General features: G+C 36.1%; 1 protein-coding gene and 1 long non-coding RNA gene across 8 annotated transcripts in view; one reads left to right on the top strand and one right to left on the bottom strand.

Moving 5' to 3' along the window:
• The window catches only part of nr2f2 (nuclear receptor subfamily 2, group F, member 2), a 346,178-nt gene extending 323,523 nt beyond the window's left edge, over nt 1-22,655 (top strand). For 4 of the 7 annotated variants that reach the window (XM_048169140.1, XM_048169142.1, XM_048169141.1 and 1 more), the window contains 2 exons: nt 10,671-11,198; nt 13,064-22,655. In XM_048169140.1, coding sequence (XP_048025097.1) covers nt 10,688-11,198; nt 13,064-13,338 — 786 coding nt within the window. In that variant the 5' untranslated portion in view covers nt 10,671-10,687 and the 3' untranslated portion in view covers nt 13,339-22,655. Of the gene's footprint in view, nt 1-5,623; nt 5,878-8,386; nt 9,640-10,652; nt 11,199-13,063 lie in introns of those variants that run through there. The other 3 variants (XM_048169139.1, XM_048169137.1, XM_048169138.1) reach the window with 3 other exon arrangements.
• On the bottom strand, nt 370-7,336 carry LOC125254506. The gene is made up of 2 exons (XR_007181679.1): nt 6,276-7,336; nt 370-823 (listed from the first exon to the last, which is right to left on the bottom strand). It is a non-coding gene; the product is annotated as an uncharacterized LOC125254506 (long non-coding RNA).
• Nucleotides 22,656-24,690: the final 2,035 nt, after the last annotated feature.

Raw genomic sequence — 24,690 nt, 5'->3', positions numbered from 1 at the left:
GTCTAGTGGCCAGTGATTAAATCCAGACTGGTATAGTAAATGCAGAAGAGAGTATGTGGAAAATAATATCTATCTATAATTGTTCACAACAGCTAAGAAATGGAAACTTAGTAATTTTTTGCAATAAAAATGTCAGTTACAACTCCACATAAAATGAAGATTTAGAGCTGTACTACAACCAATGTTTAGTTATTTTCAAATTCACGTTTTCACTAAAGCTTTATATTTAAATTTGGAACACAGTAGACTTCATAAGAAAGGTATGAGGAGGGATGAAGACAAATCCATCATAGCTAAAAACATACCCATAAAACAACTATGAAGATTATTTGCGCTAGATTCTTATTTAATAATAACAAACAACATGCATATGGGACTCGTGTTTATTTTCTTGAGCTTTTGGCAGAAAATATTGTACAGTTGATAATTAAACATTTCTATTAATGTCATCAAGAAAATATTTTCTTTCATTGCCTCATACAGTACTGCTTCTTGTTCGGTTGCATTATTTAATCATATGTCATTACATACATACATAGTTGATTTCGAGAAGTTCGTTGTCAGCTGACCAGTGATCCTTTTGCCTGTAAAAGAATATAGGTTAGTTGCTCCAGTAGCTCAAAAGCATACATTAAGGCCTACCTTCCCTGCTTTGTCATTGTGGGATCTTTGCGTGAAGTTCCTCCTCCCATCATGCATTTGGTGTTGATGTCAGCACTCGGCATTCTTCGGTTCCCAGAGTGGCCGTGTCCTCTGCCCTCGTCACAGTCCTGCAGAGGTCTGACACAATGCGCAGCTAGTCTGCCAGAACGTCGTACTCTACCTATAGTTTCGGACAGTTGATCATATTGTCAGTAGCAACAAAATTATTATAACATTGCTTTTCTTGTATTTCAGTGAGCATATAGAGGCCACTTGTATTTTTACACCTATATCTCATTGTTTTTATTTATAGTATGTAAAGTGACTTTGCAAAATGTAACAAAGGAACTATTTCATTTAAATGTAAAAATAAACAGTAAAGCAACATGCGTATATAAATATAGTCATGAAGTCTAACTTATTTGCAGCACAGTTTTTTTTATTACACAGGGTTTTTGACTTTGATGTGATGTGGAAAATGGAAGTTTGGCATTCAGTCTAAGAAGAGATTATTGAAACAAATTAAGCTTTCGCTGTTTAAATTGACACTGTAATCCATCATTGGAGAATCGAACTCTGTGCTCTATCATGATTCTGCTGGCTTCTTAGATTGGCCCTTAGGGCAAACAGAAATAGACAGGGAGAAGGTAACCTGCACCAATTGAATGAATCAATCACACAGAGACACACACGCACACACTTACAACTAAAGGTGTTTTGATAAGAATTTAATTGTCAATAATGTGTGTGTGTGTATAATATATATATATATATATATATATATATATATATATATATATATATATATCCTTGATTGTCAAATATAACCATGAGATTAGAGATTAAATTTTTTAAGTCATGACTTGTAAAACCAAAGACACTCTGAGAAATACTAATTTATATATATATATTTCACGGTAGCTGAATAAAGTGACCATATGCATAGTAAGTACCAAAAATTAAATGTTTGTGTTAATATCACATTGCCATACCATGCATACGAATCACTTGACAGAATACAAATAACAATAATCACTTTAAAATATTTTTTAATAATCATACACTGCCTGTTAAAGACTGTCTGCATATGGCAAACAATTTGCATAATCCCTTATCACATACTGTGGATGCAGTATATTAGATTAATGACAGAAAACCAAAACGTAGTTTTGAATTATGTTTTACACCAAAAGTGTATGACCCTTTACTTATATGGTTACATTATTCTTCTTTTATATTGATGCTATACCTGTGGAATCTGTAGTATAGTTAAGGTAACACTTGTTACACGTTACATGTAGTTACTACAGTAATTACTAAAAAAATTTTAAAACTAACCCTTAACAAATTTAATCCTATCTTCTAAGTACATGTAATTAATGTTACTTGGTATTTAAATGCATAATTACACTGTAATAAGCACACCTTAAAATAAAGTGTAACCGTTAATTTTACTACAACACATTGTGTAACAGGACGAGTATCACTTCAGTCTAGCTGCTGTCTGGTACTATTACTGAACTATAAGAAACAATAAAAGGACATTGAAAGATTTCCCACACCATGTTGAAGTCTAGGCTATATGGGCGTAGGCTATACTTCCATAAGATCTTTTTTCATGAACTGTGGCAACTATTGGTCCATATTCTTGTCTTAAAGAGTGAAATACATATGGAGAACGTGTTGTCCTGTGAAGAAGCAGTAAGTCCTCTGAATTCCCAGGGCAATGGTGTTGTTTTAAGACTGAAGGTAATGCTGAACAAATTACACCATATTTGGGCACAGAGCCAGGCTTCTGTAGAGAATAAAACCATAATCCTATTCAATTTGCCCGTAACCGATATGAGATTTTCTTCAATGAGTTAGAAGAATATGTCAAGGGGAGTTTTTAGATCTTTTTAGATGACAAACAATAAAAACGGCAGGATTGCGTGAGAAAATACTTCAAAAGTTTTCTGTATTATTTTGGATTAATGTATTGAGAATAATCAGATTTTAAACATGATGAAGTGTCTTTCTTCCTTTTAAGTAGTAAAATTAGCACATGTGCAGGTGGAACTGAGCAGTAAACTATAGTGCCAGTGGGCATAATTTTTGTATTTGCTTAATTGAAAGCTCAGACCACATCCACATATTAGAAACATATTTACTTTATGAAGACATGCAATACTATCTGTAAAGTCTTGGTGAGGCTAGTGTATTCAAAGAGCTTTCAAATTATGTTGTTTCTACTTAATTAGTTTACAATAAAATACAATAAATAAAATGTTTAGTAGCATTATGAATATTTTTGTTGATACCCTCATGTTTAAGGTACTTATAGCCAATTAGAAATAGTATTACAAAATTCAAAGCAAGAAATGTAGATGTGCACACATTGTATTACAAGTGTAATCAGTCTGAAAATAAATGGATAATGCTTTCTTTACATCTAATAAAATAAATAAAAACGGCTAATTTGCAATCGCTATTGCTGTATTTGCCAAAAGAATTGTAATTGCTAATTACTGCGAAATATCAGAAATTGCTTCACCGTCACAACAGATGTGCTATATAGACTGCAACCACACCAGCTGACAGGTCTATTACTTGCTCGTTTGGACACGTTTTAAACCGCAGCGTCTGATCCAGTGGTTTTCAATCCTTCATAAGAGAGACGTACAAAATGTGCTGTGCTGTGGGTTCCCAGGACCACGGATGAAAACCACTGATCTGATCTACCCAAACACAGGCATGCAAACAAAAAGTATAGCGATGATGATGTTAATAATAGGCTAATAATAATAAATAATAATAAAAGTTCAAACTAAATCAGTGTTAGGCGTCTTGGTGTAATATGATAAATCGTGTAGCCTATATATGTCAGCTCTTCATTAGCATGATGCATCCAATTACCTATAATATAGGATTTGTGAGATGCGATTGCACTTTTTGTACGTTTTCTGTAATAATTAGCTATTTCAGAAGATAAATTATATTTATGCATTTGTGACTTCTGATCATCCGCCTTAATCAGTCTCCTCATGTTGATTAGCCTGGTTAACCTTTTGCTCCGTACTGGGTCCGCAAGGGTTAATCAGGCCGGGATCTCAGTGACCCGAGGGTCAGATTCCCTCTATCTCATGCTTGAAGGATACGGTGGAGGCAGTGATAAGATTAGGTTGAACTTTCCTCTTCCAAACCATCAAAGCGCAATAGACACCTGCGCCTAAACCTGCGCTCGCAACGCTTTTGAGAATTACCATGTCTTGTCCGTGACTTAATGTGAGCAAAATAAATGTAGTACTGTGAGTATTAAATAAAAGCTAAGTGAAAATTATAGCCTCTATATATATATATATATATATATATATATATATATATATATATATATATATATATATATATATATATATATATATATATATGGTAGCTATATTTAATGTTCGATATAACATTTTATATTTATTCAATCAAATAGAGTTTAGCTGTTTCTTTTAAGGTTTCATATATAGGCTAGTCGGCTGACTAGGTTTGCTACGGTTTGGATAGCCTGTGTGGCTTTGCTTATTCAATGTCTATCGATTTAATCGCGTAGCTATAACTCCTCTTACAGCAGTCACATCTTACACACTCCTGTCCCAGCGTGCGTACTTTACTTTACAAACAATAATAAAGTGATTTGCCCCTTTCTTCGCGTCCCAGCCATGGAAAATCGTTAAAGACCCTGCTATTTGTGTGTGATCAGTAAATATTTAGTGTAGTGTCTCGTCCTAATCGATGGAGGTCCCGATGGGGGAGCGCTATTGTGTGTGTGGACGCTTGCTGAGCTCTGTGTGTGAAGACTCTTTCTTGTGCAGTGCGCTTTACAATGATAAATGTAGCTGGACGACTTTGGTTGCACTTTAGTGATCAACATCAAGTTGCTTGAAAACGGCTTTCGTCCAAAGTTCCTTCAGCACATTCAGCACGGGTGTATTTTTATGCGCAAAGTGACTCATTTCTACTTGGTTGCTAGTGGCTTTTTCTTTTATTTTGTGTTCTTTCAGAGGTGGAACAAATAAACTAGTGAATAAAACTTAGTTTTTGGTTTTCTAATGAAAGTTAGGCTACGTCATTTAATTAGATAGTGTATAAGCTGTCAAATTGAAGTCCTCCGTATTAAATCTGTAGGCTAGCTATAATATAGGTTCAATGTGTCTTTACGGCGTTATATGTTGGAAAGTAAATCACTGAGATATGAAGGCATTCATTCATTCATTCATAGTTCGATTATCCATTCAATGGCTGTACATGACGTTCTGTTTATTAGCTGCTATACTCAGTCCTGAACCTAACTCTCCATTGTGTATAGCTAGCTGACTTAGCAAAATAGACAATTAAAGCGCCCTGCATACACAACTCTTAAAATCATTGACTGAATTACTTTACGGGAACCATAATTGTCTATTCTATGGCAATTTGACGTCACTCATGAATGCAGAGTTTATAGACGTCTGTCGACTGCAGAGTATATGCTAGTAGTGTTTTCTGAAGTGCTGTTAGCTTTGTTTTTATTCAGACACCAGTGGTATCAAACCCTTATTGATATGATGGTCTTGTGTGCATTCTTGTAGACTTATAATTGTCTCTTCATGAACTTAATGACATATTAAAACAATATTTTCATAACAGTAAAGTTTTATTGCGTCAATTATCGAAATTCATTGATCTAATAAAGTCCTCGCTTTGGACTTAACCATTGAAAACACGACAAAGACATATCACTGTTACTAGTTTGCACATAAACAGACAGGTGTCTCTCCTTACTTCACCCCCTCCCTTTCGCAATCACAGCCCACACAAAGCAGCTGCACTAAGGAGGCTTTTTACCTTCTGTGGAAAAGAAAAAGACGCACAGGAGCATATTCTGTCTTTTTTTCTTTTCTTTTTTTTTCCAAAAAAAAATCTCTCTTCAAAGTCATCAACACGACTGTCCTATTAGGATATGTACTAAATACTAACATGTGATTCAAGCGCCGCAGAAAAGTTTGATTTTTCTTGTCGGTTTGTCTTTTTTTCCCTCCCTAAAGTTTTAGTAATCATTCAAATAAATAGAGAGCCGGATTTTTGTGTATAAATCCGTCAGTGGAAAAGGAAACGGTGCTTCCACTACCAAACAGAGCGTTAATTCGCACAGAAAGAGAAGACTAAGTTTATTTTTCATATAGGAGAGGATGCATCACGGGGAAGACGAATCAACATCATATGCATTTGGTATGTTAATTGTTGGGAATCAAATCTCACTCAGCATGTATACATATCAACTGGAATATGTTAAAGTGAACCTGGTTGCTTCTTGTGTTGTGAATTCATTCGCAATATTGATTAAAATTATTTTAAAATGGACATTGTATCAGCAAACGCATCCTTGAGCGGAACACTTTCTCCATTTATTACCTATATAAGCATCGCAAGTTTGTATTATTATTTTTGCTTTCTTTTTGGTCTTTGTCAATAATTTTGCTGCTATTTAAGAAGTGATGCTGCTGTATTGCATGTATGTCTGTCTATGCGTCTTTACTAGTCGTGTTTTGCTTTGAAAAAGAAAAAGAATAACAAATACGAGACGTCTGTGACTTCTCAAGATAAAGTGTAAAAATATTAACACTCACCTTGATCTTGGGGTAAAATCCACTTTGCATCGGTACGCTCTAATTTACTTCTGCGGTATTGCTTTCGTCTGTCTTGTTCACATAGAATGGTCGGAGATGAGGCACGGTGCTCACTTTTGATCGTTTCAATAAACTGGCCAAAATTAACCGAAACGCGGCAATACTCCCGTGCGTGAACAACACTGTGGAGAAAATGTGTGGTAGAGACACTTTCAAACGCACCTCTGCAACGTCCAAGTCAATTAGAAGGAAATCTCAAAAGCATTAATCAGATTAAAATAGGCGCATGTTACTCTGGTGTATGTGAGAGGCGAGCGACCGATGTAGTTTCCATTTAAGATGGCTCTTCCACCTTAAAGAGCGAATTCAGGCAGAAGTAATCCAAACGCTAGGGGGCGCCCATATACTGTTGTACATCCAGTCTTCAGCATTTTGTCCTCCGAGGCAGCATATGCAGTGATTTAGCACTCTACGTTTTTCAGTGGACCCAACTCCGACAACCCCTGATGATAGAGAAAGTAGACTTCAACAAGCGAGCTTTAAAAAAAGTGCTCTGACTTATAACCCGAGGAGCGAAAAGGGAGACACCTCATTTGACCACCCCGAGGCTCCCAGCAAACATCTATGGCAATTAACATAAGACTTCTGGGCTTCTGCTTTCTCAATGAGCATCATTCATTTTATATTTGCATGATTTTTTGAATGTTTTGTGTGTGTGTTTTATTAACCTAATAATCAATTTGAGGAAGCTCTGGGATGTTTTAGAACTTCACCGAGTAAGATATCTGTATATGTCAAGGCCCTAAAAGCACATCCTAAAATTCTCTTTTGTTGTATGAGAACACATTGAATGCTGTATCTCTGCATAAATAACATCCTATTGTACTGAGAGCCGTTTGGCTTGCGATATACATCTAAATCATTGTATTCTAATGATAAGTTACGACCAATATTCACTGGGTTACTTTATTGCTAGTATAGTCATGATGAGAACGAAAGCTGCATAGGCTGTGTGGCAATTGGTGCTAGTTTCCGTACTGTAAATTGTGTAGATAACTGTACAAATGTCAATAATCACCAACTATCTTTTTTGGATTTTGGAACTATACACGTATAGTCAGTCGACTTACATATAAAACATAAAATAATAGCCTAGTCTAAGTATTACGCCAATATAATAGGTCTTTGGGGCTATAATTAATGAATTGGTAGCCTATATAAAAATAAACGCAACGTAAATATATAGCCTAAGGTAGGCTATTCGTATTCAAATCAAATTAAGCAAATGTAATATTCACAGAAATATAGTTTGCATAAATTCTGACTGATAATGACTATTAATTCATTTAGTATTTTTTTTTTTCTCTGCTTACAAAGTAGTGTTTCGCATATATCCTATCTTTGACATATCTTGATTACAGTGCGAACTTACATCAATAGCCTCTCGTGTACATTGCTTGTTCCCTCGTGGACTGTCTCTGTTTTAAATGTATTTGTCAGTGCATTATTGACTTGATAAATGATATGCAGTTTCATGAGGCGTTAATGCGGATAAATGGATTAATGGATCTGGCCAAATCATATACGCTGCGGCCAGTCTATAGAATAAATGTAACAAAAAGGTATGCAATGCAGTGAAAATGTGAAAAAAACAGAAATATCATTATCACTGAGATATTTAATATCATTTAGGCAGATAAGAGGAAAGGTAGCTAGCCTATTATTTAAAAAAACAAAACAACAAAAAAAACTTATCTTAAACTTAAATTAGCATAATATTGACTTTGAAAGGCCGTGGACATCTGTAGTATGGAAAGCGGTTTTAATAGATATGCCAATCGTGTATTTTATTTGAAAGAAATCAAAATAATGAACACATTTATTGCGATCATTTTCCACCGAACGTTGTCCTACTCTCTTTAGGACCAAGCGGCTCCTCGACCCTCATTCCTGGCTTTGGCAAAGAACCAAGTAGCACAAGTGCCGACTAGCCAATAGGGTTCAGGGGGAGGTCCGTGAGCTCTGACCAGTCAAACACAGTCACTTTCCATATATGGCAACTCATCTCCATGGTAACGTGTGCTAAGTTGCAGCAGTCGTGTCAAAGTTCACTATATAGAGAGCTCAGTGAGCTGATCAGAGAGAAAGCATTCTGCCAGCCCAGCGCCTACAAATCGCAGTCACTTCCTAACCTCCCCCTTTTTAACATATTTGATCACTTTGATTCTCTGTTCTCTCTCTTATTATTTTTACGCGCATGAAGGAGGTTCTATAGGTTGTGATCTTTTTGTTATATTATCGGTCCTGCTTGCCGGAGAGTTGACTTCATATTTGACTCGAGCATAGGCTGCAACTGCGCGCGGCTGCTAGCGCTACCTCATCTGAAGAAAAGGAAGAAGCAGCAATATTTTTTTGCCAGTTGTTCGTTTTCTTCAAGACTTTACGCTGGAACTTCTCGCGTGTCGCAAGTATCTTTGAAAGCCGCGTGTTTCAGTGCGTCCGAACATCGCTACACGCGTGAAGTTATCTGTCCTGCTCGGTTCATATCTTCTTCCGCCGTGTTTATTTTCCATTTTTACCTTGATGGGTTTACTGGATGGATGACTGCAAGTGCCCCTGGACTTGGCCTCTAAGAGCAAGGCTGCTATTCGGCTCGTCTTTGCTTCAGTTTTAACCACATGCCAGGTAACGCTATTCCAGTCAAGAAATAGACTACTGTTTGTCGTCGGTACGCAACTTTGAACGGACATTCAGACTCTAACCGACCGTGCCGATCCTGAATTATTTATTTTATCTTCCTAAGTGAGAAAGGCACCGTGCTTCGTTATCATTTGTTTTTGAAACAAAGCATTCCGAAACCAAAAACGGGGAACAAAAAGTTTTTTTTAACGTTGACTGATAGATATGGCAATGGTAGTGTGGAGAGGCTCCCAGGACGATGTGGCCGAGACCCAGGGCACCCTCTCATCGCAAGCCCAAGGAGGACTATCCCTTCCAACCCCTCAACCAGGCCAGCTGGGTCTGACGGCCTCTCAGGTTGCCCCTCCGACCCCTCAGACACCCGTTCAAGGACCCCCGAACAACAACACACAGTCCACCCCGACGAACCAGACGACGCAGAGTCAGTCGGAAAAGCAGCAGCCACAGCATATAGAGTGCGTGGTTTGCGGGGACAAATCCAGCGGCAAACACTATGGCCAGTTCACTTGCGAGGGCTGTAAAAGCTTTTTCAAACGGAGCGTACGAAGGAACCTCACTTACACATGCCGTGCCAACAGGAATTGTCCCATTGACCAGCACCATCGCAATCAGTGTCAGTACTGCCGCCTCAAAAAATGCCTCAAAGTTGGCATGAGACGGGAAGGTATTGGGATTTTTGTTGTTTTACTGCTGTCTTTGTCTTTTGTATTTAGCCTGACTAAATCATGCATGCTACGTCCCCCCTGTGTTTTGTCCCCGACTCTTCTCTCTCAGTCTGCCCGACCACAGCACGCGAAGGAACCGCCTATAGCGCTCGAGACCGAGCGTTATCACGGCGCCTTTAATGCTCGAATAACGAACAGCCTCTCCAAGCGACTATTTCGCATTTTACATGTTCGCAACGTTAAATTGATTATCACTTTTATTCGCCGATGAAAATATGGGCATTCGTGCTGATTTTTAATAATATCACTGCAGAAATGCCGTACAGTTATGGCGAGGGAGTATGGAGAGGCAGCGTCAAAATCACACACACACGCATGCATACACACACACACACACACACACACACTAGGCTAGGGTCTCCAGATAGTCCGCAATCTACAACGCTCTTCTTCAGGAGAAAAGTAAATAATAATCACAATTGCGCTTTTATAGTATTTATTCGAATAAATGTTCCGCCAGACACCCTGTTCGCTCGCAGATTCTCACTAGACAGCAGAAGGGACTCTGTCGCTAGCTAAATAGGTTAAGGGTTAGCATTCATGTTTTTCTTTGTGCATGTATTCACTGGGCTCATGTTGTGAAATGTAAACACAAATTATCTGACAAGTACACTAAAATGAAACATTTGCAAATATCTTATTTTTCTGTTAACTAAAACATAGGGTTTGGCTAGAATTATTTTGTGTGTAGTGGGCGGTGCAGAATATTAGTATTGTGAGCATATCAAGAACCTAGTTTAAATTGTTTCACTTAACAGTAAAATCACGAAGGCCACTTTGATAGTTTAAAAGTTCTGCACGTGTCAAGTGACTTAGTAGTCTAATTGATTACATTAATGCTAGTGGTTTAGTTGCCTAAACAAATTGTGTGGTAAAAACACACCACAAGTGAAGTAAAAACAAGGTCAAGCTATGTTTTGTTGTTGTAGAATTCAAGCATCAATATCTACAGTTTCTCTTTTTACTGCAGCCGTGCAAAGGGGACGGATGCCACCCACACAGCCACACCATGGTCAGTTCGCCTTGACAAATGGGGACCCACTGCACTGCCATTCCTACTTATCCGGATATATCTCTCTTCTACTACGAGCGGAGCCCTACCCAACTTCTCGGTATGGCAGTCAATGCATGCAGCCCAACAACATCATGGGCATCGAGAACATTTGTGAACTGGCAGCCAGGATGCTGTTTAGTGCGGTAGAGTGGGCCAGGAATATTCCCTTCTTCCCAGACCTCCAAATTACCGACCAGGTTGCCCTTTTGAGGTTGACCTGGAGTGAGTTGTTTGTGCTCAACGCTGCTCAATGCTCCATGCCGCTCCATGTGGCTCCACTTCTGGCGGCGGCTGGGCTCCATGCCTCCCCCATGTCTGCGGACAGAGTGGTCGCCTTTATGGACCACATTAGGATCTTCCAAGAACAAGTAGAAAAGCTCAAAGCTTTGCACGTTGACTCTGCTGAATACAGTTGTTTAAAGGCCATCGTTTTATTCACTTCAGGTAAGTTTTAATTTTCAAAACATATGTTTTTAATCATCTATTTTTATATTTGGTTGTGTTTGAACAGTAATGAAACGTGGACTATTTTAATAAAATTTAGAAAGTATATGTGCCAATTTCAGGCTATTTATCTGTAAGCATTAAATATTAAAATGTACACGTCATAATAGACACGTAAGTGTGAATATTTTACAGAGTTATCTGATAAAAAATGCAGCTAACAAGTAAAATTAAGAAAATTATTTCTTCTAACTAAAATGTTTTAAAAGCATCGACGTATCGTCGATAGAATAAAGCAGTTCTGTTTATTTTAGCACTTAAGTTCCGTTAAGAATTAAATGGTGCCAGAATTAATATTTTGTGACAGCCAGCAATGCATAAAAAACATTTATTTATACGCGTAAAAATTAATAGAAGATATACGTTTAACTATAGCGCCTATTACGTAGTTTTGATTTAAAAAAACAAAAACAAAACAAATGAAAATACAAATAATGTTAGAAAATGAGCACTATCGACTTACAAAGTCTAAAATGCAACCTTATTCATAATTTGTTGTAGTTTTACAAAACATCAACATAATATGATATTGAAGGGCAATCAATTATTTGTATTTATTTGCAATGACAGATATTAAGGATGTCATGCTCGAAGGGAGGGGGGTGAGGCTGTAGGAAATGGAAGAAAGGCCTAATGCTCCGTTTACACACATCACAGCCCAGCTTTACACCGGAGCCGCTAGTTTAAAATGATAGATATATTCACATTGCGATAAACACCAATGGCTAGTTTTGTTTAATTGTCTTTTATTGTGGAGGAGCGACGAGACATTTCTGTGCGTTGTTAAAAGCTCACAGTTCTTCCTTGTTTTGTTAGGATGATCTAGGGATACAAGACACATGCTGGACTCGTTCCAGAACTGGGTCATGACCCCAACTTCCTTTCTTTATTTGTGTATCACAGAGCTAAAGCGAAAAAGTTTTACAGATTTAAAACTTAATGGCAAATATATTCTCTCAGAAATTTATGACTGGAACCAGTTGCACAATAAATAGCTATTAGCACAGAATGCAAATACGCTGTTTTGATTTCTTTACTAGAGATAATGTTCCCTACAGCAATAAAATATAAATGAATCAAAACCTAAAATAAAAATAATATCAACTGAACTGTTGCTAACATGCTATTTTTTTTAAAAGTTTATGTCATGTAGGGCAGCATTTTGCAATCGCTTTATTGATTTACAGTCTTACACCACCTCTTGTGGATAGCTTGCTCTTCGAGTTTGTTGTTCTTTAAAAACAACTTTCAGTATTGTCTAAAAGTTTAGGGCTAAAGGTTGCGCTGTGTCTATAAATGTTCTAAAATAAGACAGATACCATACTATAATACGCTTACACTTAGGCTTTTAATTTCTTTACATGATTTTTTTTTAAAACGTTGCCCTTTTGTGTTCCTTTTTGCAATACTATTATGACCCACATGCTGCTAAATTGTCATTTTTATGGGGATTACATATGCATCAAGATTCAAAAGGGTTTAAAACAATTTGTTACTCGTACAATGGAATGCTCACTAAATTAGCTCTTTTTATTAAAAAAAAAAAAAAAAAAAAAAAAAAATCCGAACAGCAGAACTCGAAAGTATTTATGCATCTCTGGTAAACTAAAGCTAGCTCGTATGGCACATATGATTTTCAGAAAGCGAATGTTTTGTGCATTGCATTCTGTACAATACACTGACGTAATAGCAAACTTAAATGAAGTAGTATGTGTTACTGTTGTGAAACTTGCCGTTTTGTAAATGAATTGTCCAGGTGTGCTGTTAATGTAATAAACATTTGATTATCTCTCCGTTCCTTATAGATGCCTGTGGCCTGTCAGATGTGGCCCATGTGGAAAGTTTGCAAGAGAAGTCCCAGTGCGCTCTGGAGGAGTACGTTCGGAGCCAGTATCCCAACCAGCCAACTCGATTTGGGAAGTTATTACTGCGCTTGCCCTCTCTCCGTACAGTCTCGTCTTCGGTCATAGAGCAATTATTTTTCGTCCGATTGGTAGGTAAAACCCCAATTGAAACCCTCATCAGGGATATGTTGCTGTCGGGGAGCAGTTTTAACTGGCCTTACATGTCGATTCAGTAGGCAGAAGGAATGATCAAAGGGGCTGTGACTACAATAGTTAGCGCTTCTTTTGTAGAAGGAAACGGCTGTTACACGAGTTTACTTTCACGAAGAAAGACTTTCATACAATGACTGTGAATTTTAAAATTGAGACATTCAGTGAAGCCTCGAAATCCAGAGATTGCTCCCTGTGTCATTCTGAACAGTTTGTTCTAATGTTTTTTGTTTGTTTGTTTGTTGTTTTTGTAAAAAATTAAATAAAATAAATACAAAAATGAAGAAATACATAACCCACTAAAATTAATACAGAAGAAAAAAGAAAATAATTCAAGGATTTTCACAATCCTTTCTGGACAGCAAAACTATAAAGTGCATTTAAGCGATAATTTGGAACGATTAAGGAAGAAGAAAAAAAGTTCTTTTTCTAAATTGCTATATTGTCCTGTGTCCATGTATCTATAGCTGTTTTTTTGTATTTTTTTTTTTTTTTTTTTTTTTTTTTTTTTTGTTTGTTTCTCCTTTCTGGTTCCAAACCGGCCTATGTGATTGTAGTATGTTATTTTTTTTATTTTTATTTTTTTGTTTTTTTTTTGTTTTTCTAATAACCATGACTTCTTCTAAAACAGTTCAGAATGTAAAGACGTTCTTCGAGAATTCGAGAATTAAAACTAAATCCACAGCAATATAGGCTATGCTTACTAATGCTGCAAGCGCACTTACTCTATTGATGTCCCTTAATGAGCAAGAGTAGGGATTATTTTCATAACCAACTCAAACTTATATCCACAAAATGCCAGAGCACTAGTAATGCACCATTTCATACCACTCTTCTGCCTGAGATAGACACCCCCCAAATCATTATATCCCGAAATGGATGCAGGAGCAAAACTATCGTTTAGTTATATGCGCCACAAAAGTGTTTGCAAACCGATTTTTGAGAGTTATGACCTGTCTCCATTTTTTTTTTTTTTTTTTTTTTTTTAAATATTGGGATTCGGGCATGGCTGTAATGCAAATAGTAGAACAAAGTGTTTGATTTTACAGTGAAAAGGAGACCCCCACTTAATATTGTCAAATGTATTAAGTTGCGCACATCACGTGTTTTGCCACAGTAAACTGTATTTTGAACGTGGGGGAAATGATGGGTCATCATTCTTTTAATGATAAAGCAGCAGTATTAATAAGACGTCCCTATTAATGTCCCTCAACACTTAAAGCATTAAAGTGCCTGTACAGCGCAAATGTGTTATTAACGGTTACTGAAGTCTATACACCATGGGGGAACACGCTTAGAATTTACAAAATAAGTCTTATAATTGTTCATTTCACTTGAGGGAAAAAAACACACAAGTAGAGGCAGTATTCTTGTAAATATAGGTCAATTCATTTCAAGGACTTTTTCTTTATACAACGTATATGTGATTAAGAATAAAACTGTGGTTGCCAATTTTTTCGGTAATACAAATGTCTTCAAATGAGTGACAGACTTAGCTAGTAGCACTGAAAGTTCTGGTTGTAATGTACATACATATAAAGACAAATGTTTTTTTTTTTCTTCCTTTCTTTTTCATGTATTTAGACTGTGAATGCATGGCCACAGGTCGCTAACCTATTTTACCTTTGATATATATATATATAAATGTAAATGTTTTTGACTGTATAGATATAATCTGTGCATTCAGTACACTAGCCCTTGTATTTAAAAAGACAAAAAAATGAAAAAAAAAAAAAAAACGTTCGACGATAGGTTGACACTTAACAGGGTGAGCTGGTTTGGAAAGGGGTGGCTATTTTGACTTGGTGTTCTGCTCCTTTTCGGTCTGTAACAGATGCCTTGTGTGTGTATGTGTGAAAGCTTGCAATTTCGTCCTTGTTTTGAGGCTTTTCTTCAACACACAAGACACCATGTTGTGATTGGATAAAAAGGGATCATATTGTGTAGTTGATTGAACAGTTATTTGGGCTGTTCTCTGCCACATATGGACCAGTGAATGATACATGATTGTAATTATGAACAGTTTAAACTGACCCACGTTTTTATATAAATATATAAAATATATTACTGCAGGGTATTGATAACGTATAGATACTTTTTTATTATTATTGATTATTATTAATTGCAAGTGATATACGTGAGTGTGTGTGGAAGTTTATAGTTGAAAACAATTCTTGTTTGTTTGTGTTAGCTTATTGTAAACAAGCATTCTGCTGTAAATTTGTTCTTGGTATTAAATTATAATTTATGAATTTGAAATCAAAAGGCTTTCATTGTTGTGTTATTCATGATTAGCGGACAAATATGTCTGTTCTATCGGACAGTGAACTCATGCTCTGTCTCAAAATGCTGAAGGTTGGGTTTACGGATGTGTGTTTCAGAGAGAGAGAGAGAGAGTGTGTGTGAGTGAGTGTGTGAGAGAGAGAGTGGGTTGGGGGTGCGAGGGTTTGGCATGGGAAATTGTCCAGGTTACATCTACATTTGGCTATGTAAATACACGTGCAAAGTGCTGCAGCTTCAAGTGTGAAAGTACGCTTTGATTTGCCCTCTAACACTTTTTACACATTCACCCATCTATGATTAAAAAAAAAATAAAATAAGGAAATTTCAAGTATCATGTCATCCCTACTTACCAGGTATAGATGGTGTGTATATGCGCAGACGTTCTTGCTCATTGCCTTGTTGGGTATCACTTTCAATTTAAATACATCAAATCTTCTCAGAGCAGGTACTGACACGTCGGAACTGAAGTCGCGATGAAATGCAACATTGGACGTTCAATACATGTCAAATGAAATGCCATCTTGTTGTAAACGTGACAAATGACAAAATGCAGACCACTGTTTGTTCTACCTCGAAAGCAGTATTTTATGTGTCACATTTAGGGCTATCTGTTAGAGGACACCAAGCGTGTGAAGCTATCCTGTAAACTGCGCCTTCAACTTGGTGTCCTATTAGTTGAGTCAATATGGCGTCTTGCAATCCAACGCAAGCTATACGGCTCCCCGGAGCAAAGCGGTGTCTTGTAATTGAAACCACATTGCTGGGAGAAAAGGCCCCCTCAATCGACACCGAGGGCCCAAAAAAAAAAAAAAAAAAAAAAAAAGCTTCAGACAGCAACCGTGTTAAAGTTTTTGTCAGGAGTCCAAGAGTCCTAAAATCCAGAGATAGGCTTAATATTTTCATAGCCAATGTAATTAAAACGTATTTTTCTTTTTACGTATGGTTATAGCACGATTTAACAAGACCATCGCTAACTCGTTAGTTTCTCCCAGATCTCGTTTTGCAAATTCTACTACTTGGGTATAGCTTCGAGAAAATAAAAGGTAACATCCTGACCCCAAATACACCTATGTTATATATTATTGTTTTGATATTGGATCAGACAATCTGATGATAGGCTAAAGTAACTTATATGGCTGAGTAACCAATGTGACGCACAATAATGGTATGCTAATCAGACCACTACCACCATTGCTTTTTTTCAACTGCGTAATAATAGTAACATAATGATAATTATAACAAGCTTTATATTATTTATATTCCATGTAAATACTATTTATTTATTTAACTACTTAAAAAAAATACCTTAAACTGATCGGGAAGGCAAGAGCTATATAGCGTAATCCTGGTAAGTTTGTTTGTTTCGGGGCTATTGGTAAAGGCCTGTTTAGATGACCGGAAATGATTGATGGATGTTTGTTATTGTTTTAAACGTGGCCCAGGATGTGTGTTTGATGAGAGCGCTAATGCATGTAGCAGAGGAAGGCTTGTAATTATGACACAGTGATGAGACCTATTAACTACTCGAGATACTATTAGTAGTTGGCATTACGTGCTTTAAAAAACTAATTCCAGTAAGTCTGTGCAACAAATTCCACCGTGCACAAACTTCATAGATCTTGTGTTGTATATTTTGTCAAAGAGGAATTGACAGTTTCTTCGCTTTAAATGCTCGTTTTGCTTTGATAGGCTTACCAGAGCAGGTTAGTAGTAATTTGGATCATGGCTTCACAGGCTTGATTTTAGTTGACAGAGCGTGTGTTGAGGCTGAACTCTATAATTTGCACTTCTGTTCTTTTATTAGCGTCGGACAACGAACTAATGAGGTCTCCCTCAGTACAATGTCACTTTTATTTATTTCTTCGTGGAAAAAGTACTATGGGATATGGCTGGCTAACCAAGCCAACAACAAATGATTCCTAACCGCTTCTCCATTGATTCTGTATAATATTCTATATGTCTATAGCAGACATTTAAAACTAAAAGAGTAAAACACGTCGACATTCTTGCAGGTGCCAGGGCAAAAGTGCCTTCGTTGTTTTTTAAAGGCATTATTGTTTGATGATGTAGACGCGGCAAAACTGCATGAGGAATCGTTAGGCCTACTATTTAAATGTAAGGTGTTTGCAGTCTCGAAGGATTGAAATCGTCTCTTACCGTCACCCAACATCCTCTACATTGCTGATGTTGCTAAAATAATTGAATATAGTGTGATTTTAAAAGCTAGCACATAATTATCTGGCTTAACACTGGTACGGTTGCTAATAACACTGTTTGTCTCGGAGGTTTTCAACTTAATTTCAAAATGACCTCTCAGACCTTTCCTAAGCCTTACTATGACATCAAGCTATGTGGATGTGGTTTTGACGAATCGGTCATATATCTCTTAGACTCCTTAGCAAAAGTCATCATAGCTTTGAGATAGGCTATCATATGCTCGCTTGTGTTGTTCTTATGATGAGCTCGACGAGGGAAGAGCCAGCAATTGGTTTCCATAGCGACCTCCAAAGAGCAGCGATAATAAGCAAAGCATAGACCCCCCACTCCCTTAGAAAAAAAGAAAGAAGACAATTTAACGTCTGTGTTGTTCTTTCACCTCACTCGAGTATCAACATATTTCTGTTTCATTATATTTATTGCCCCTCGTAAGATTTGGTGAATATAGAGAGGACCTGTCCATAATTTTAGCCCTCATATTTATATCAGTTTATATGAGGAAAAACTCGTCACGACTCACGACCTTAGTGTTTTGGCTTTTCAAATAATGAGGTACTTTGGAGAACTTTTGTTTGACGTCATCTATATTTTTTTTGGCGGCAAATTGCGTGGAATGTTCTGTAACGGGGCAGTTTGACAACAATCTAATGTGGCCTTGTCTAGCACAGAAGCGAATTTATTTCCCTTTAACAACTGTTTTAAGTAAACACTTGCATATTCTCTATATTAATAACCATTGTTTATTTTAACAAAACCGCAATATGAATAACTGGGTCAGGATGCCTTGTCTTTTAATTTTTTCAAAGCTAAAATGGAGCAATAAAAATATTCGTATTGGTTACTTAAAACTTAACAGGCTTCATTGCGATATATATGCATTTTAAAAATTATTTTATTTATTTATTTATTTATTTTGCCTGTCAGTCTGTCTGTGTTATTTTGAATAAAGTGCTTTAAAATAGACTTGCTGCTCTCAGCTCGGTGGGTTCCTCTCTCTAAATGTTAGAAAATTGTGCCATCTACCCGCTATTCACAGAACTGTCACTTCCAGGACCTCCCGAGACCTTGAGCCAACTTTAACACAAAGGGAGAGACTGAGGGGGTTGGTGAGATGCTTCGAAGTGTAGTCTGTTCTCTGGGTTAAAACAGGCATTAAATGAATAACATCACAGATTTTATTTTTGATATAGCCTATTATTTTAGTATAACTTGCAACGTACCAAAGTTAGGGGAGGGATTGCATCACTAGCCTACATAGACTATACAAACCATTTGACATCCCATCCACAATATGTGGAATTTTTATTTTATTTTATTTATTCCCCCCCCCCCCCCCCCCCCCTAAAATTTCTCTGTTGTTGCATTAATACAATATTAAGTCATATCCTTGAGGGTGAAGAATGACTATTTTTATCATTACCAAGTTAGATCACAACATAACCTTATGAACTAACGCAGAAGACATTGAAAGTATAAAACACCAACAAAATAATGCTGATACAATAACCGTTGGTGTCACTCATGACGTTTATACTATTTCCGTTTTATCAGAGGTACTTATTTTTCTTTAATTAAAGTCTATGGTAGCCTAAAGTTTTTTTCTCTTCTATCGGTTTGTTGGGAGCAGAGGAGCAGGTCACATTCTGATCTTTAGCACAGTTTCAAATGGACGGGTTAATTCTTGTTTAATTCATTAGCATTCCCAGTGCACGGGTTCCTCTCAGACATCTGTCTAGTATACCACACGTGTTTACAATGACTTTCATTCACTGTTTCTTGAGGAAAAACACGGATCCTGTGCGTTCTACGTTTGGTTACTCTCTTGCGTTAAACATTCAGCTATAGATATTTACATGAACGGTGTGTATTAACCTCGGAATATTTGGTCCCCCTCGTAAGTGAAATACGCCTACCATCGAAAGGGACAACAAAGGTTAACATTAAAGTTTAGAAAAACGAAAGTAAAAAAAAGTAAAGTAATAACTGCACCAATGCACATAGTGCTAAGGGACACATTTTACTCTAGGCTATTGTTTGACTTTTCCCGCCCTATATATATATTTAAATTGTAGGCTACCGTTTTTGCGTTGACAAGGTAGATTCAATTGTTAATATTCTGAATGGACTAGGCAATTTGACTAACATCTTGAAACGAATGCTATATCTCCTTTAATTTTGAGTCCAGTCGCAAGATTTAGGCTATTCTTTGTTTAAAGCGCCCATATGTAGCAACGCTCCAAGTCGATAACATCCTATTATTTTTCCGGCTGAGAAATGCCTGAATTTAAAGACATAGACATTGCGGTAAAAGGAAAACGCGATTAACGTCAACAAAATTTGATACCTGTGTAAAGCGGCCTTCTACTAACTGCACACGCAGTGTCTGCCGCTAGAGTTAAACGCTGGTGAACTCAGTCAGTGCGTCTCAGTCAGTGAACCAATAGGAGAAGAGAGAGAGATCTAAAGCGCAAAACTGAGGATAGTCATACTACCATCTAAACTAATATACACAACTTGGATTTTGGCTTGAACTAAGTAGGACTAGTGAATAATTGATAATAATCATTTAATTACGTTTTACAGTTTGTCAAAGGTGTTGTCTTGGACGGTATAATTGATAAATCCATTTATATTTGTAACCACAAGTACTTTATGTAAAATCTCATTTGCTGATGAATGCACATTTTTATGGGAAGCGTTCGAAAATGGCAGTCTGATTTGTTAAATGTTTGATTAAGATGTAGGGTCAGTTTAGAATACTGTCTTAACGTGTAATTTTCCACTGGCTATAGTTATGAAGGACAACAACAATAGTAATAATAATAGTAATGATGATAACAATAATAACAATTATTATTATTATTATTATTATTGGTGGTGAGTTATTGATGTTATGAGAACATTTTCATTATTGATAGTTGCATATTTCAGAGTGTATGCTACTTTTTTTGTAATATTTAGATGTTAATGGTCTCAGTATTATTAACCCTCTAAACACGAGAATAACAAGTGTAAATTCATGTTGCCTGTATAACATATTAAGATCTTTGTGTCTATTGAACAAACACCAATTTACAAAAAGAATTCTCCCCTATAGTTTTTGACAACAAATGTGCTCTTAACAACAAAAAAAAAAAAAAGATGAAAAGCGTTTGTGATCAGACAAAGCGTGAAATCATCATAGAATAAAATATAGCCTACTAGTCTGAAATGACGTTATGATTTTATAATTGCATTTTTTTTTTTTTTTTTTTGCATATAAACACAAGTAACACATAAACGGGATCATACACACAATACCTCTCACATACACGTGCACTTTTAGATAAGAGCAAGGTAACTCAACCGTTAAATTATAATTGCAATTTAATAATATAATAATAAAATAAAACATGTTCCAACGCAATGCAAATATAAAATCCTCTCAAACAGCAGTGTAAAAAACACCGAGCGACTTAGGCCTTGGGTATCTTTGTCCTCGACTCCTGGCCGTTATTCTTTCTTTTCGATCTCTCCGTCAAGAATCATGCCACTCTTTGGGAACTACTAAGTACAGTTTAAAAATCAAATGCACTCTGCAGTGAGCCCGATAAGTTGGTTATTATATATATATTAAAACAATAGAGCACCCGCACGCATAAGAATTTCCCCTGTACTATTTTTGTGCGACAGCATCAGTTTGAGATGAACACCTAAACATCTGAACACTGAGAGCACAGTGATAGCCTACTTAGAAAGACACAGACTCCGACACCCGCGCCATCGCTTTCATGATAGCGGGCGATGTCAGTTCTGGAGACACATGCTCCCTGTTTCTTTTTTCAAGATCATTAGCGGCCCCCTCCAGCTACAATCCTTGCATGGATTGAACAATAAGACACGGGTGCATTAAATTCTCAAGCACTGCTGCCAGTCATGCTGAGAGAGGTAAGCATGTTGTCGACTTCAGTATGGGGACGCTTAAAGAAAGAAAATACAGTTCTATAGTGTAGGGCAAAATTGAAGGGAAAATATAAATGTATTTAAGGAATAATAAACACTAGCTTTTATTAATTTAGAGAGCAAAATCTGAAAATCTGAAAAGTGACGTTGGAACTGCGTTTCGTTTTGCAATGCACATCAAAAACACAAGCAACAGACAGAGATCTCCCGGTTAATCAGAAATGTTTTAGACTGAGGGTGCTGTTTTACATTTAAAAGCAAGATGGCGCTGTTTTGTTCATCTGTCAAACGAGAGGTTCCTTTAGTACCCACTGGCTTTATCACACATGTCGAAGTTATCAGTCTTTTTCATTGGTTCATGTTGACATATTACACAAATTATCAAAAGTTTATATCAAGTAAAATATCATGAATTATTTTTTTATTTTTCTTGTCCTTTTTGTGAGGCATGCGTTTAACTTTGAGCTTGAAAATTAAGATGATCGTGTACCATGAATAAAAAAAAAAATCTGTAAATTTGGTAAAGATATTCTGTAATTTGTTATCTGTAATTGATTATTAAGATATAAAAATGTACTTAAGAATGAAATACTGTAAACCTGTACTATATATGCTTAGTTAAAGACCATTTATAAGCTTAAAGACTCTTTTGCCTTCCTTTCAAATTCATGTACTTTTATATTCATTTATTAATTTACTGCAAATGCGGTTTATATTTTTCTTTTGTTACTGACGTTATGTTGTTCAAACTTCTGCAGTTTTCCATGTGTTTGCGAATTCAGATAACTTGATGTTTATTGTTGCATGTTTGCTTAAAAAAATACAATGATTTGTGGGATTGAGGAGAAGGAATGCATGCTGTTTATTATAGTGATATAATAAACAGAATCATAAGTGACAATTGGACGACTCAGATTTTATTGGGAATTTGGTAAAAGCATTTTTTCCTGGTAGAAACATTTCTCACACTGCAGATAATAATTAAAACAAGACTGACGATGACGAATAAAGAACTGTAACGCTTTGATACACACATTTAAAGCTTAATAAATGTACGGTTACCCTATTATAATGAATGTATTATTATAGTAGTAGTAGTAATATCTGGTAATACTTTGTTATAAGTTAAGATACACGTTTTCACTTATTTACAGCATCCATAATTTCAGTAATGTACATTTAAATGTAAATTTAAAAAAAGTAAATTCAATTATAAGTACATTTCAGTATGTATTTCCTGAACCTAATTGTGGCACATATCGTCAGACGTCCATAAGATCTGTTTTAGCTACAAATGTACACAATATAAAAGCAGATTTCTAAATATGATTGACCTCGATCCACGATCGACCCACTGAACTCGTTTTTTCACTTAGCTGTTGTCCACTCCATGTCCACTGACAACTTCAAGTCTCATAGAATTTGATTAAAAAAAAAAAAAAAACGAATGCATAGCGTTTTCTTTTTTTAATTAGACTTTTTTTTTTTTCTTTTCTTTTTTTTTAGCAATTAATAAATATTTTAATTGTCATTGTAGACCACAGTCCTAAATCGGTTTCTGGAATTGAAAGATTATTATTATTATTATTATTATTATTATTATTATTATTATTATTATTATTATTACTACTACTACTACTACATTAGTGTAACTGAGCCATTTCTACAATCTGTCCTTTTTTCGTGCTGTATGTACAAAATTACACCGGGTGTTACTTCAGAAATAATTATTCCAGAAAGTAATATGTAATATCTTGTTATAATAATAATAATAATAATAAAAATTATTATTATTATTATTATTATTATTATACAGCCAGTGGCCTATATTAGACAAGCTGTATCATGCTGCCATTACAAACAATAACACAATAGCAGACACATTAGTTGAGCTGGAGGATCTGGGTCTAGCTTTTACGGTCTGTCTCGCGAATTTTAGACCGAATGTGTCTTCAATCACGTTCTCTTATGTCTTGGCCAGTTCTCTGAACTTTATCACTAAATGTAAACAAGTTGTCAGTTTGGAAATAATCTTCTTTACTTTTTTATTACAATGAAAATTCAATCTCCCAAGCTTAGATTAGGCAGATGAGATTTTTTTTTTTCATTCCTTGTCACTCGTTGGGCCAGACTTCGGAGGACAATAATGTGGCAATTGTGGATGCTATGTGACCCATAAAATTTGAGGGTGGCTATTCTGGCTTTGGTATATAATTATGCAAAACACTTTGTATAAAGACTTGCCATCCGATCTAATGATAGGGACTACAGTCTCATTTCAAAAGAGGGAGGGTCCCACAACATATTCACACTTAAAAACAGGGAGGAAAACCTGTATTCTGATAATTCAGGGTATACCACAAACTAACAGTAATAATCAAGCCATTGTGTAATTCGTTTATATGAATGTAGAAATGAAACTGTTTCAGTAATGGCAACAATAGAAGAAACAAACAAGGAAATATATGTAGCAAAAGCACTAAATATTTAACACACCAAAAAATGTTAAAGGCTGGCTAAAATGGCTTGCAGTCTGTTGCAAACGTATTATGTCTTAATATTATTTTGCTGTTAAATTAAAAACTAGTATATGTGCCACTACATAGTAGCAAAATATACAGAATATGTATTTTTTAAATTATGTATAATATACTTATAATATAATTGATGGACCTCAATTTCTTCTTTCAGCACTTCCTAGACAACATCAACGAAACCGCAATCCTAACATGACCTTTAGTTGCGCTGTAGGTTATCTTGAAATGATGAAGCCCATGTCTCCCAAACCAGCTAGAAATACGTGCATCTGAACTGCATCGTTATGGGAGCTGTCAGATCCAAAGGTGCTGAACTTAGGCCTAAAGTTTCGTTAGCATTTCCAGCGATGTTCCTTCCCAACACGGAAATATTTCCCTGGTTGCTGAAAGTAGAGACGT

This window comes from Megalobrama amblycephala, linkage group LG19 (assembly GCF_018812025.1).
Source record: "Megalobrama amblycephala isolate DHTTF-2021 linkage group LG19, ASM1881202v1, whole genome shotgun sequence".
NCBI lineage: Eukaryota > Metazoa > Chordata > Actinopteri > Cypriniformes > Xenocyprididae > Megalobrama > Megalobrama amblycephala.
The sequence above is the reverse complement of the archived record's forward strand: the minus strand, read 5'-3'. Positions and strand labels throughout refer to the sequence as shown.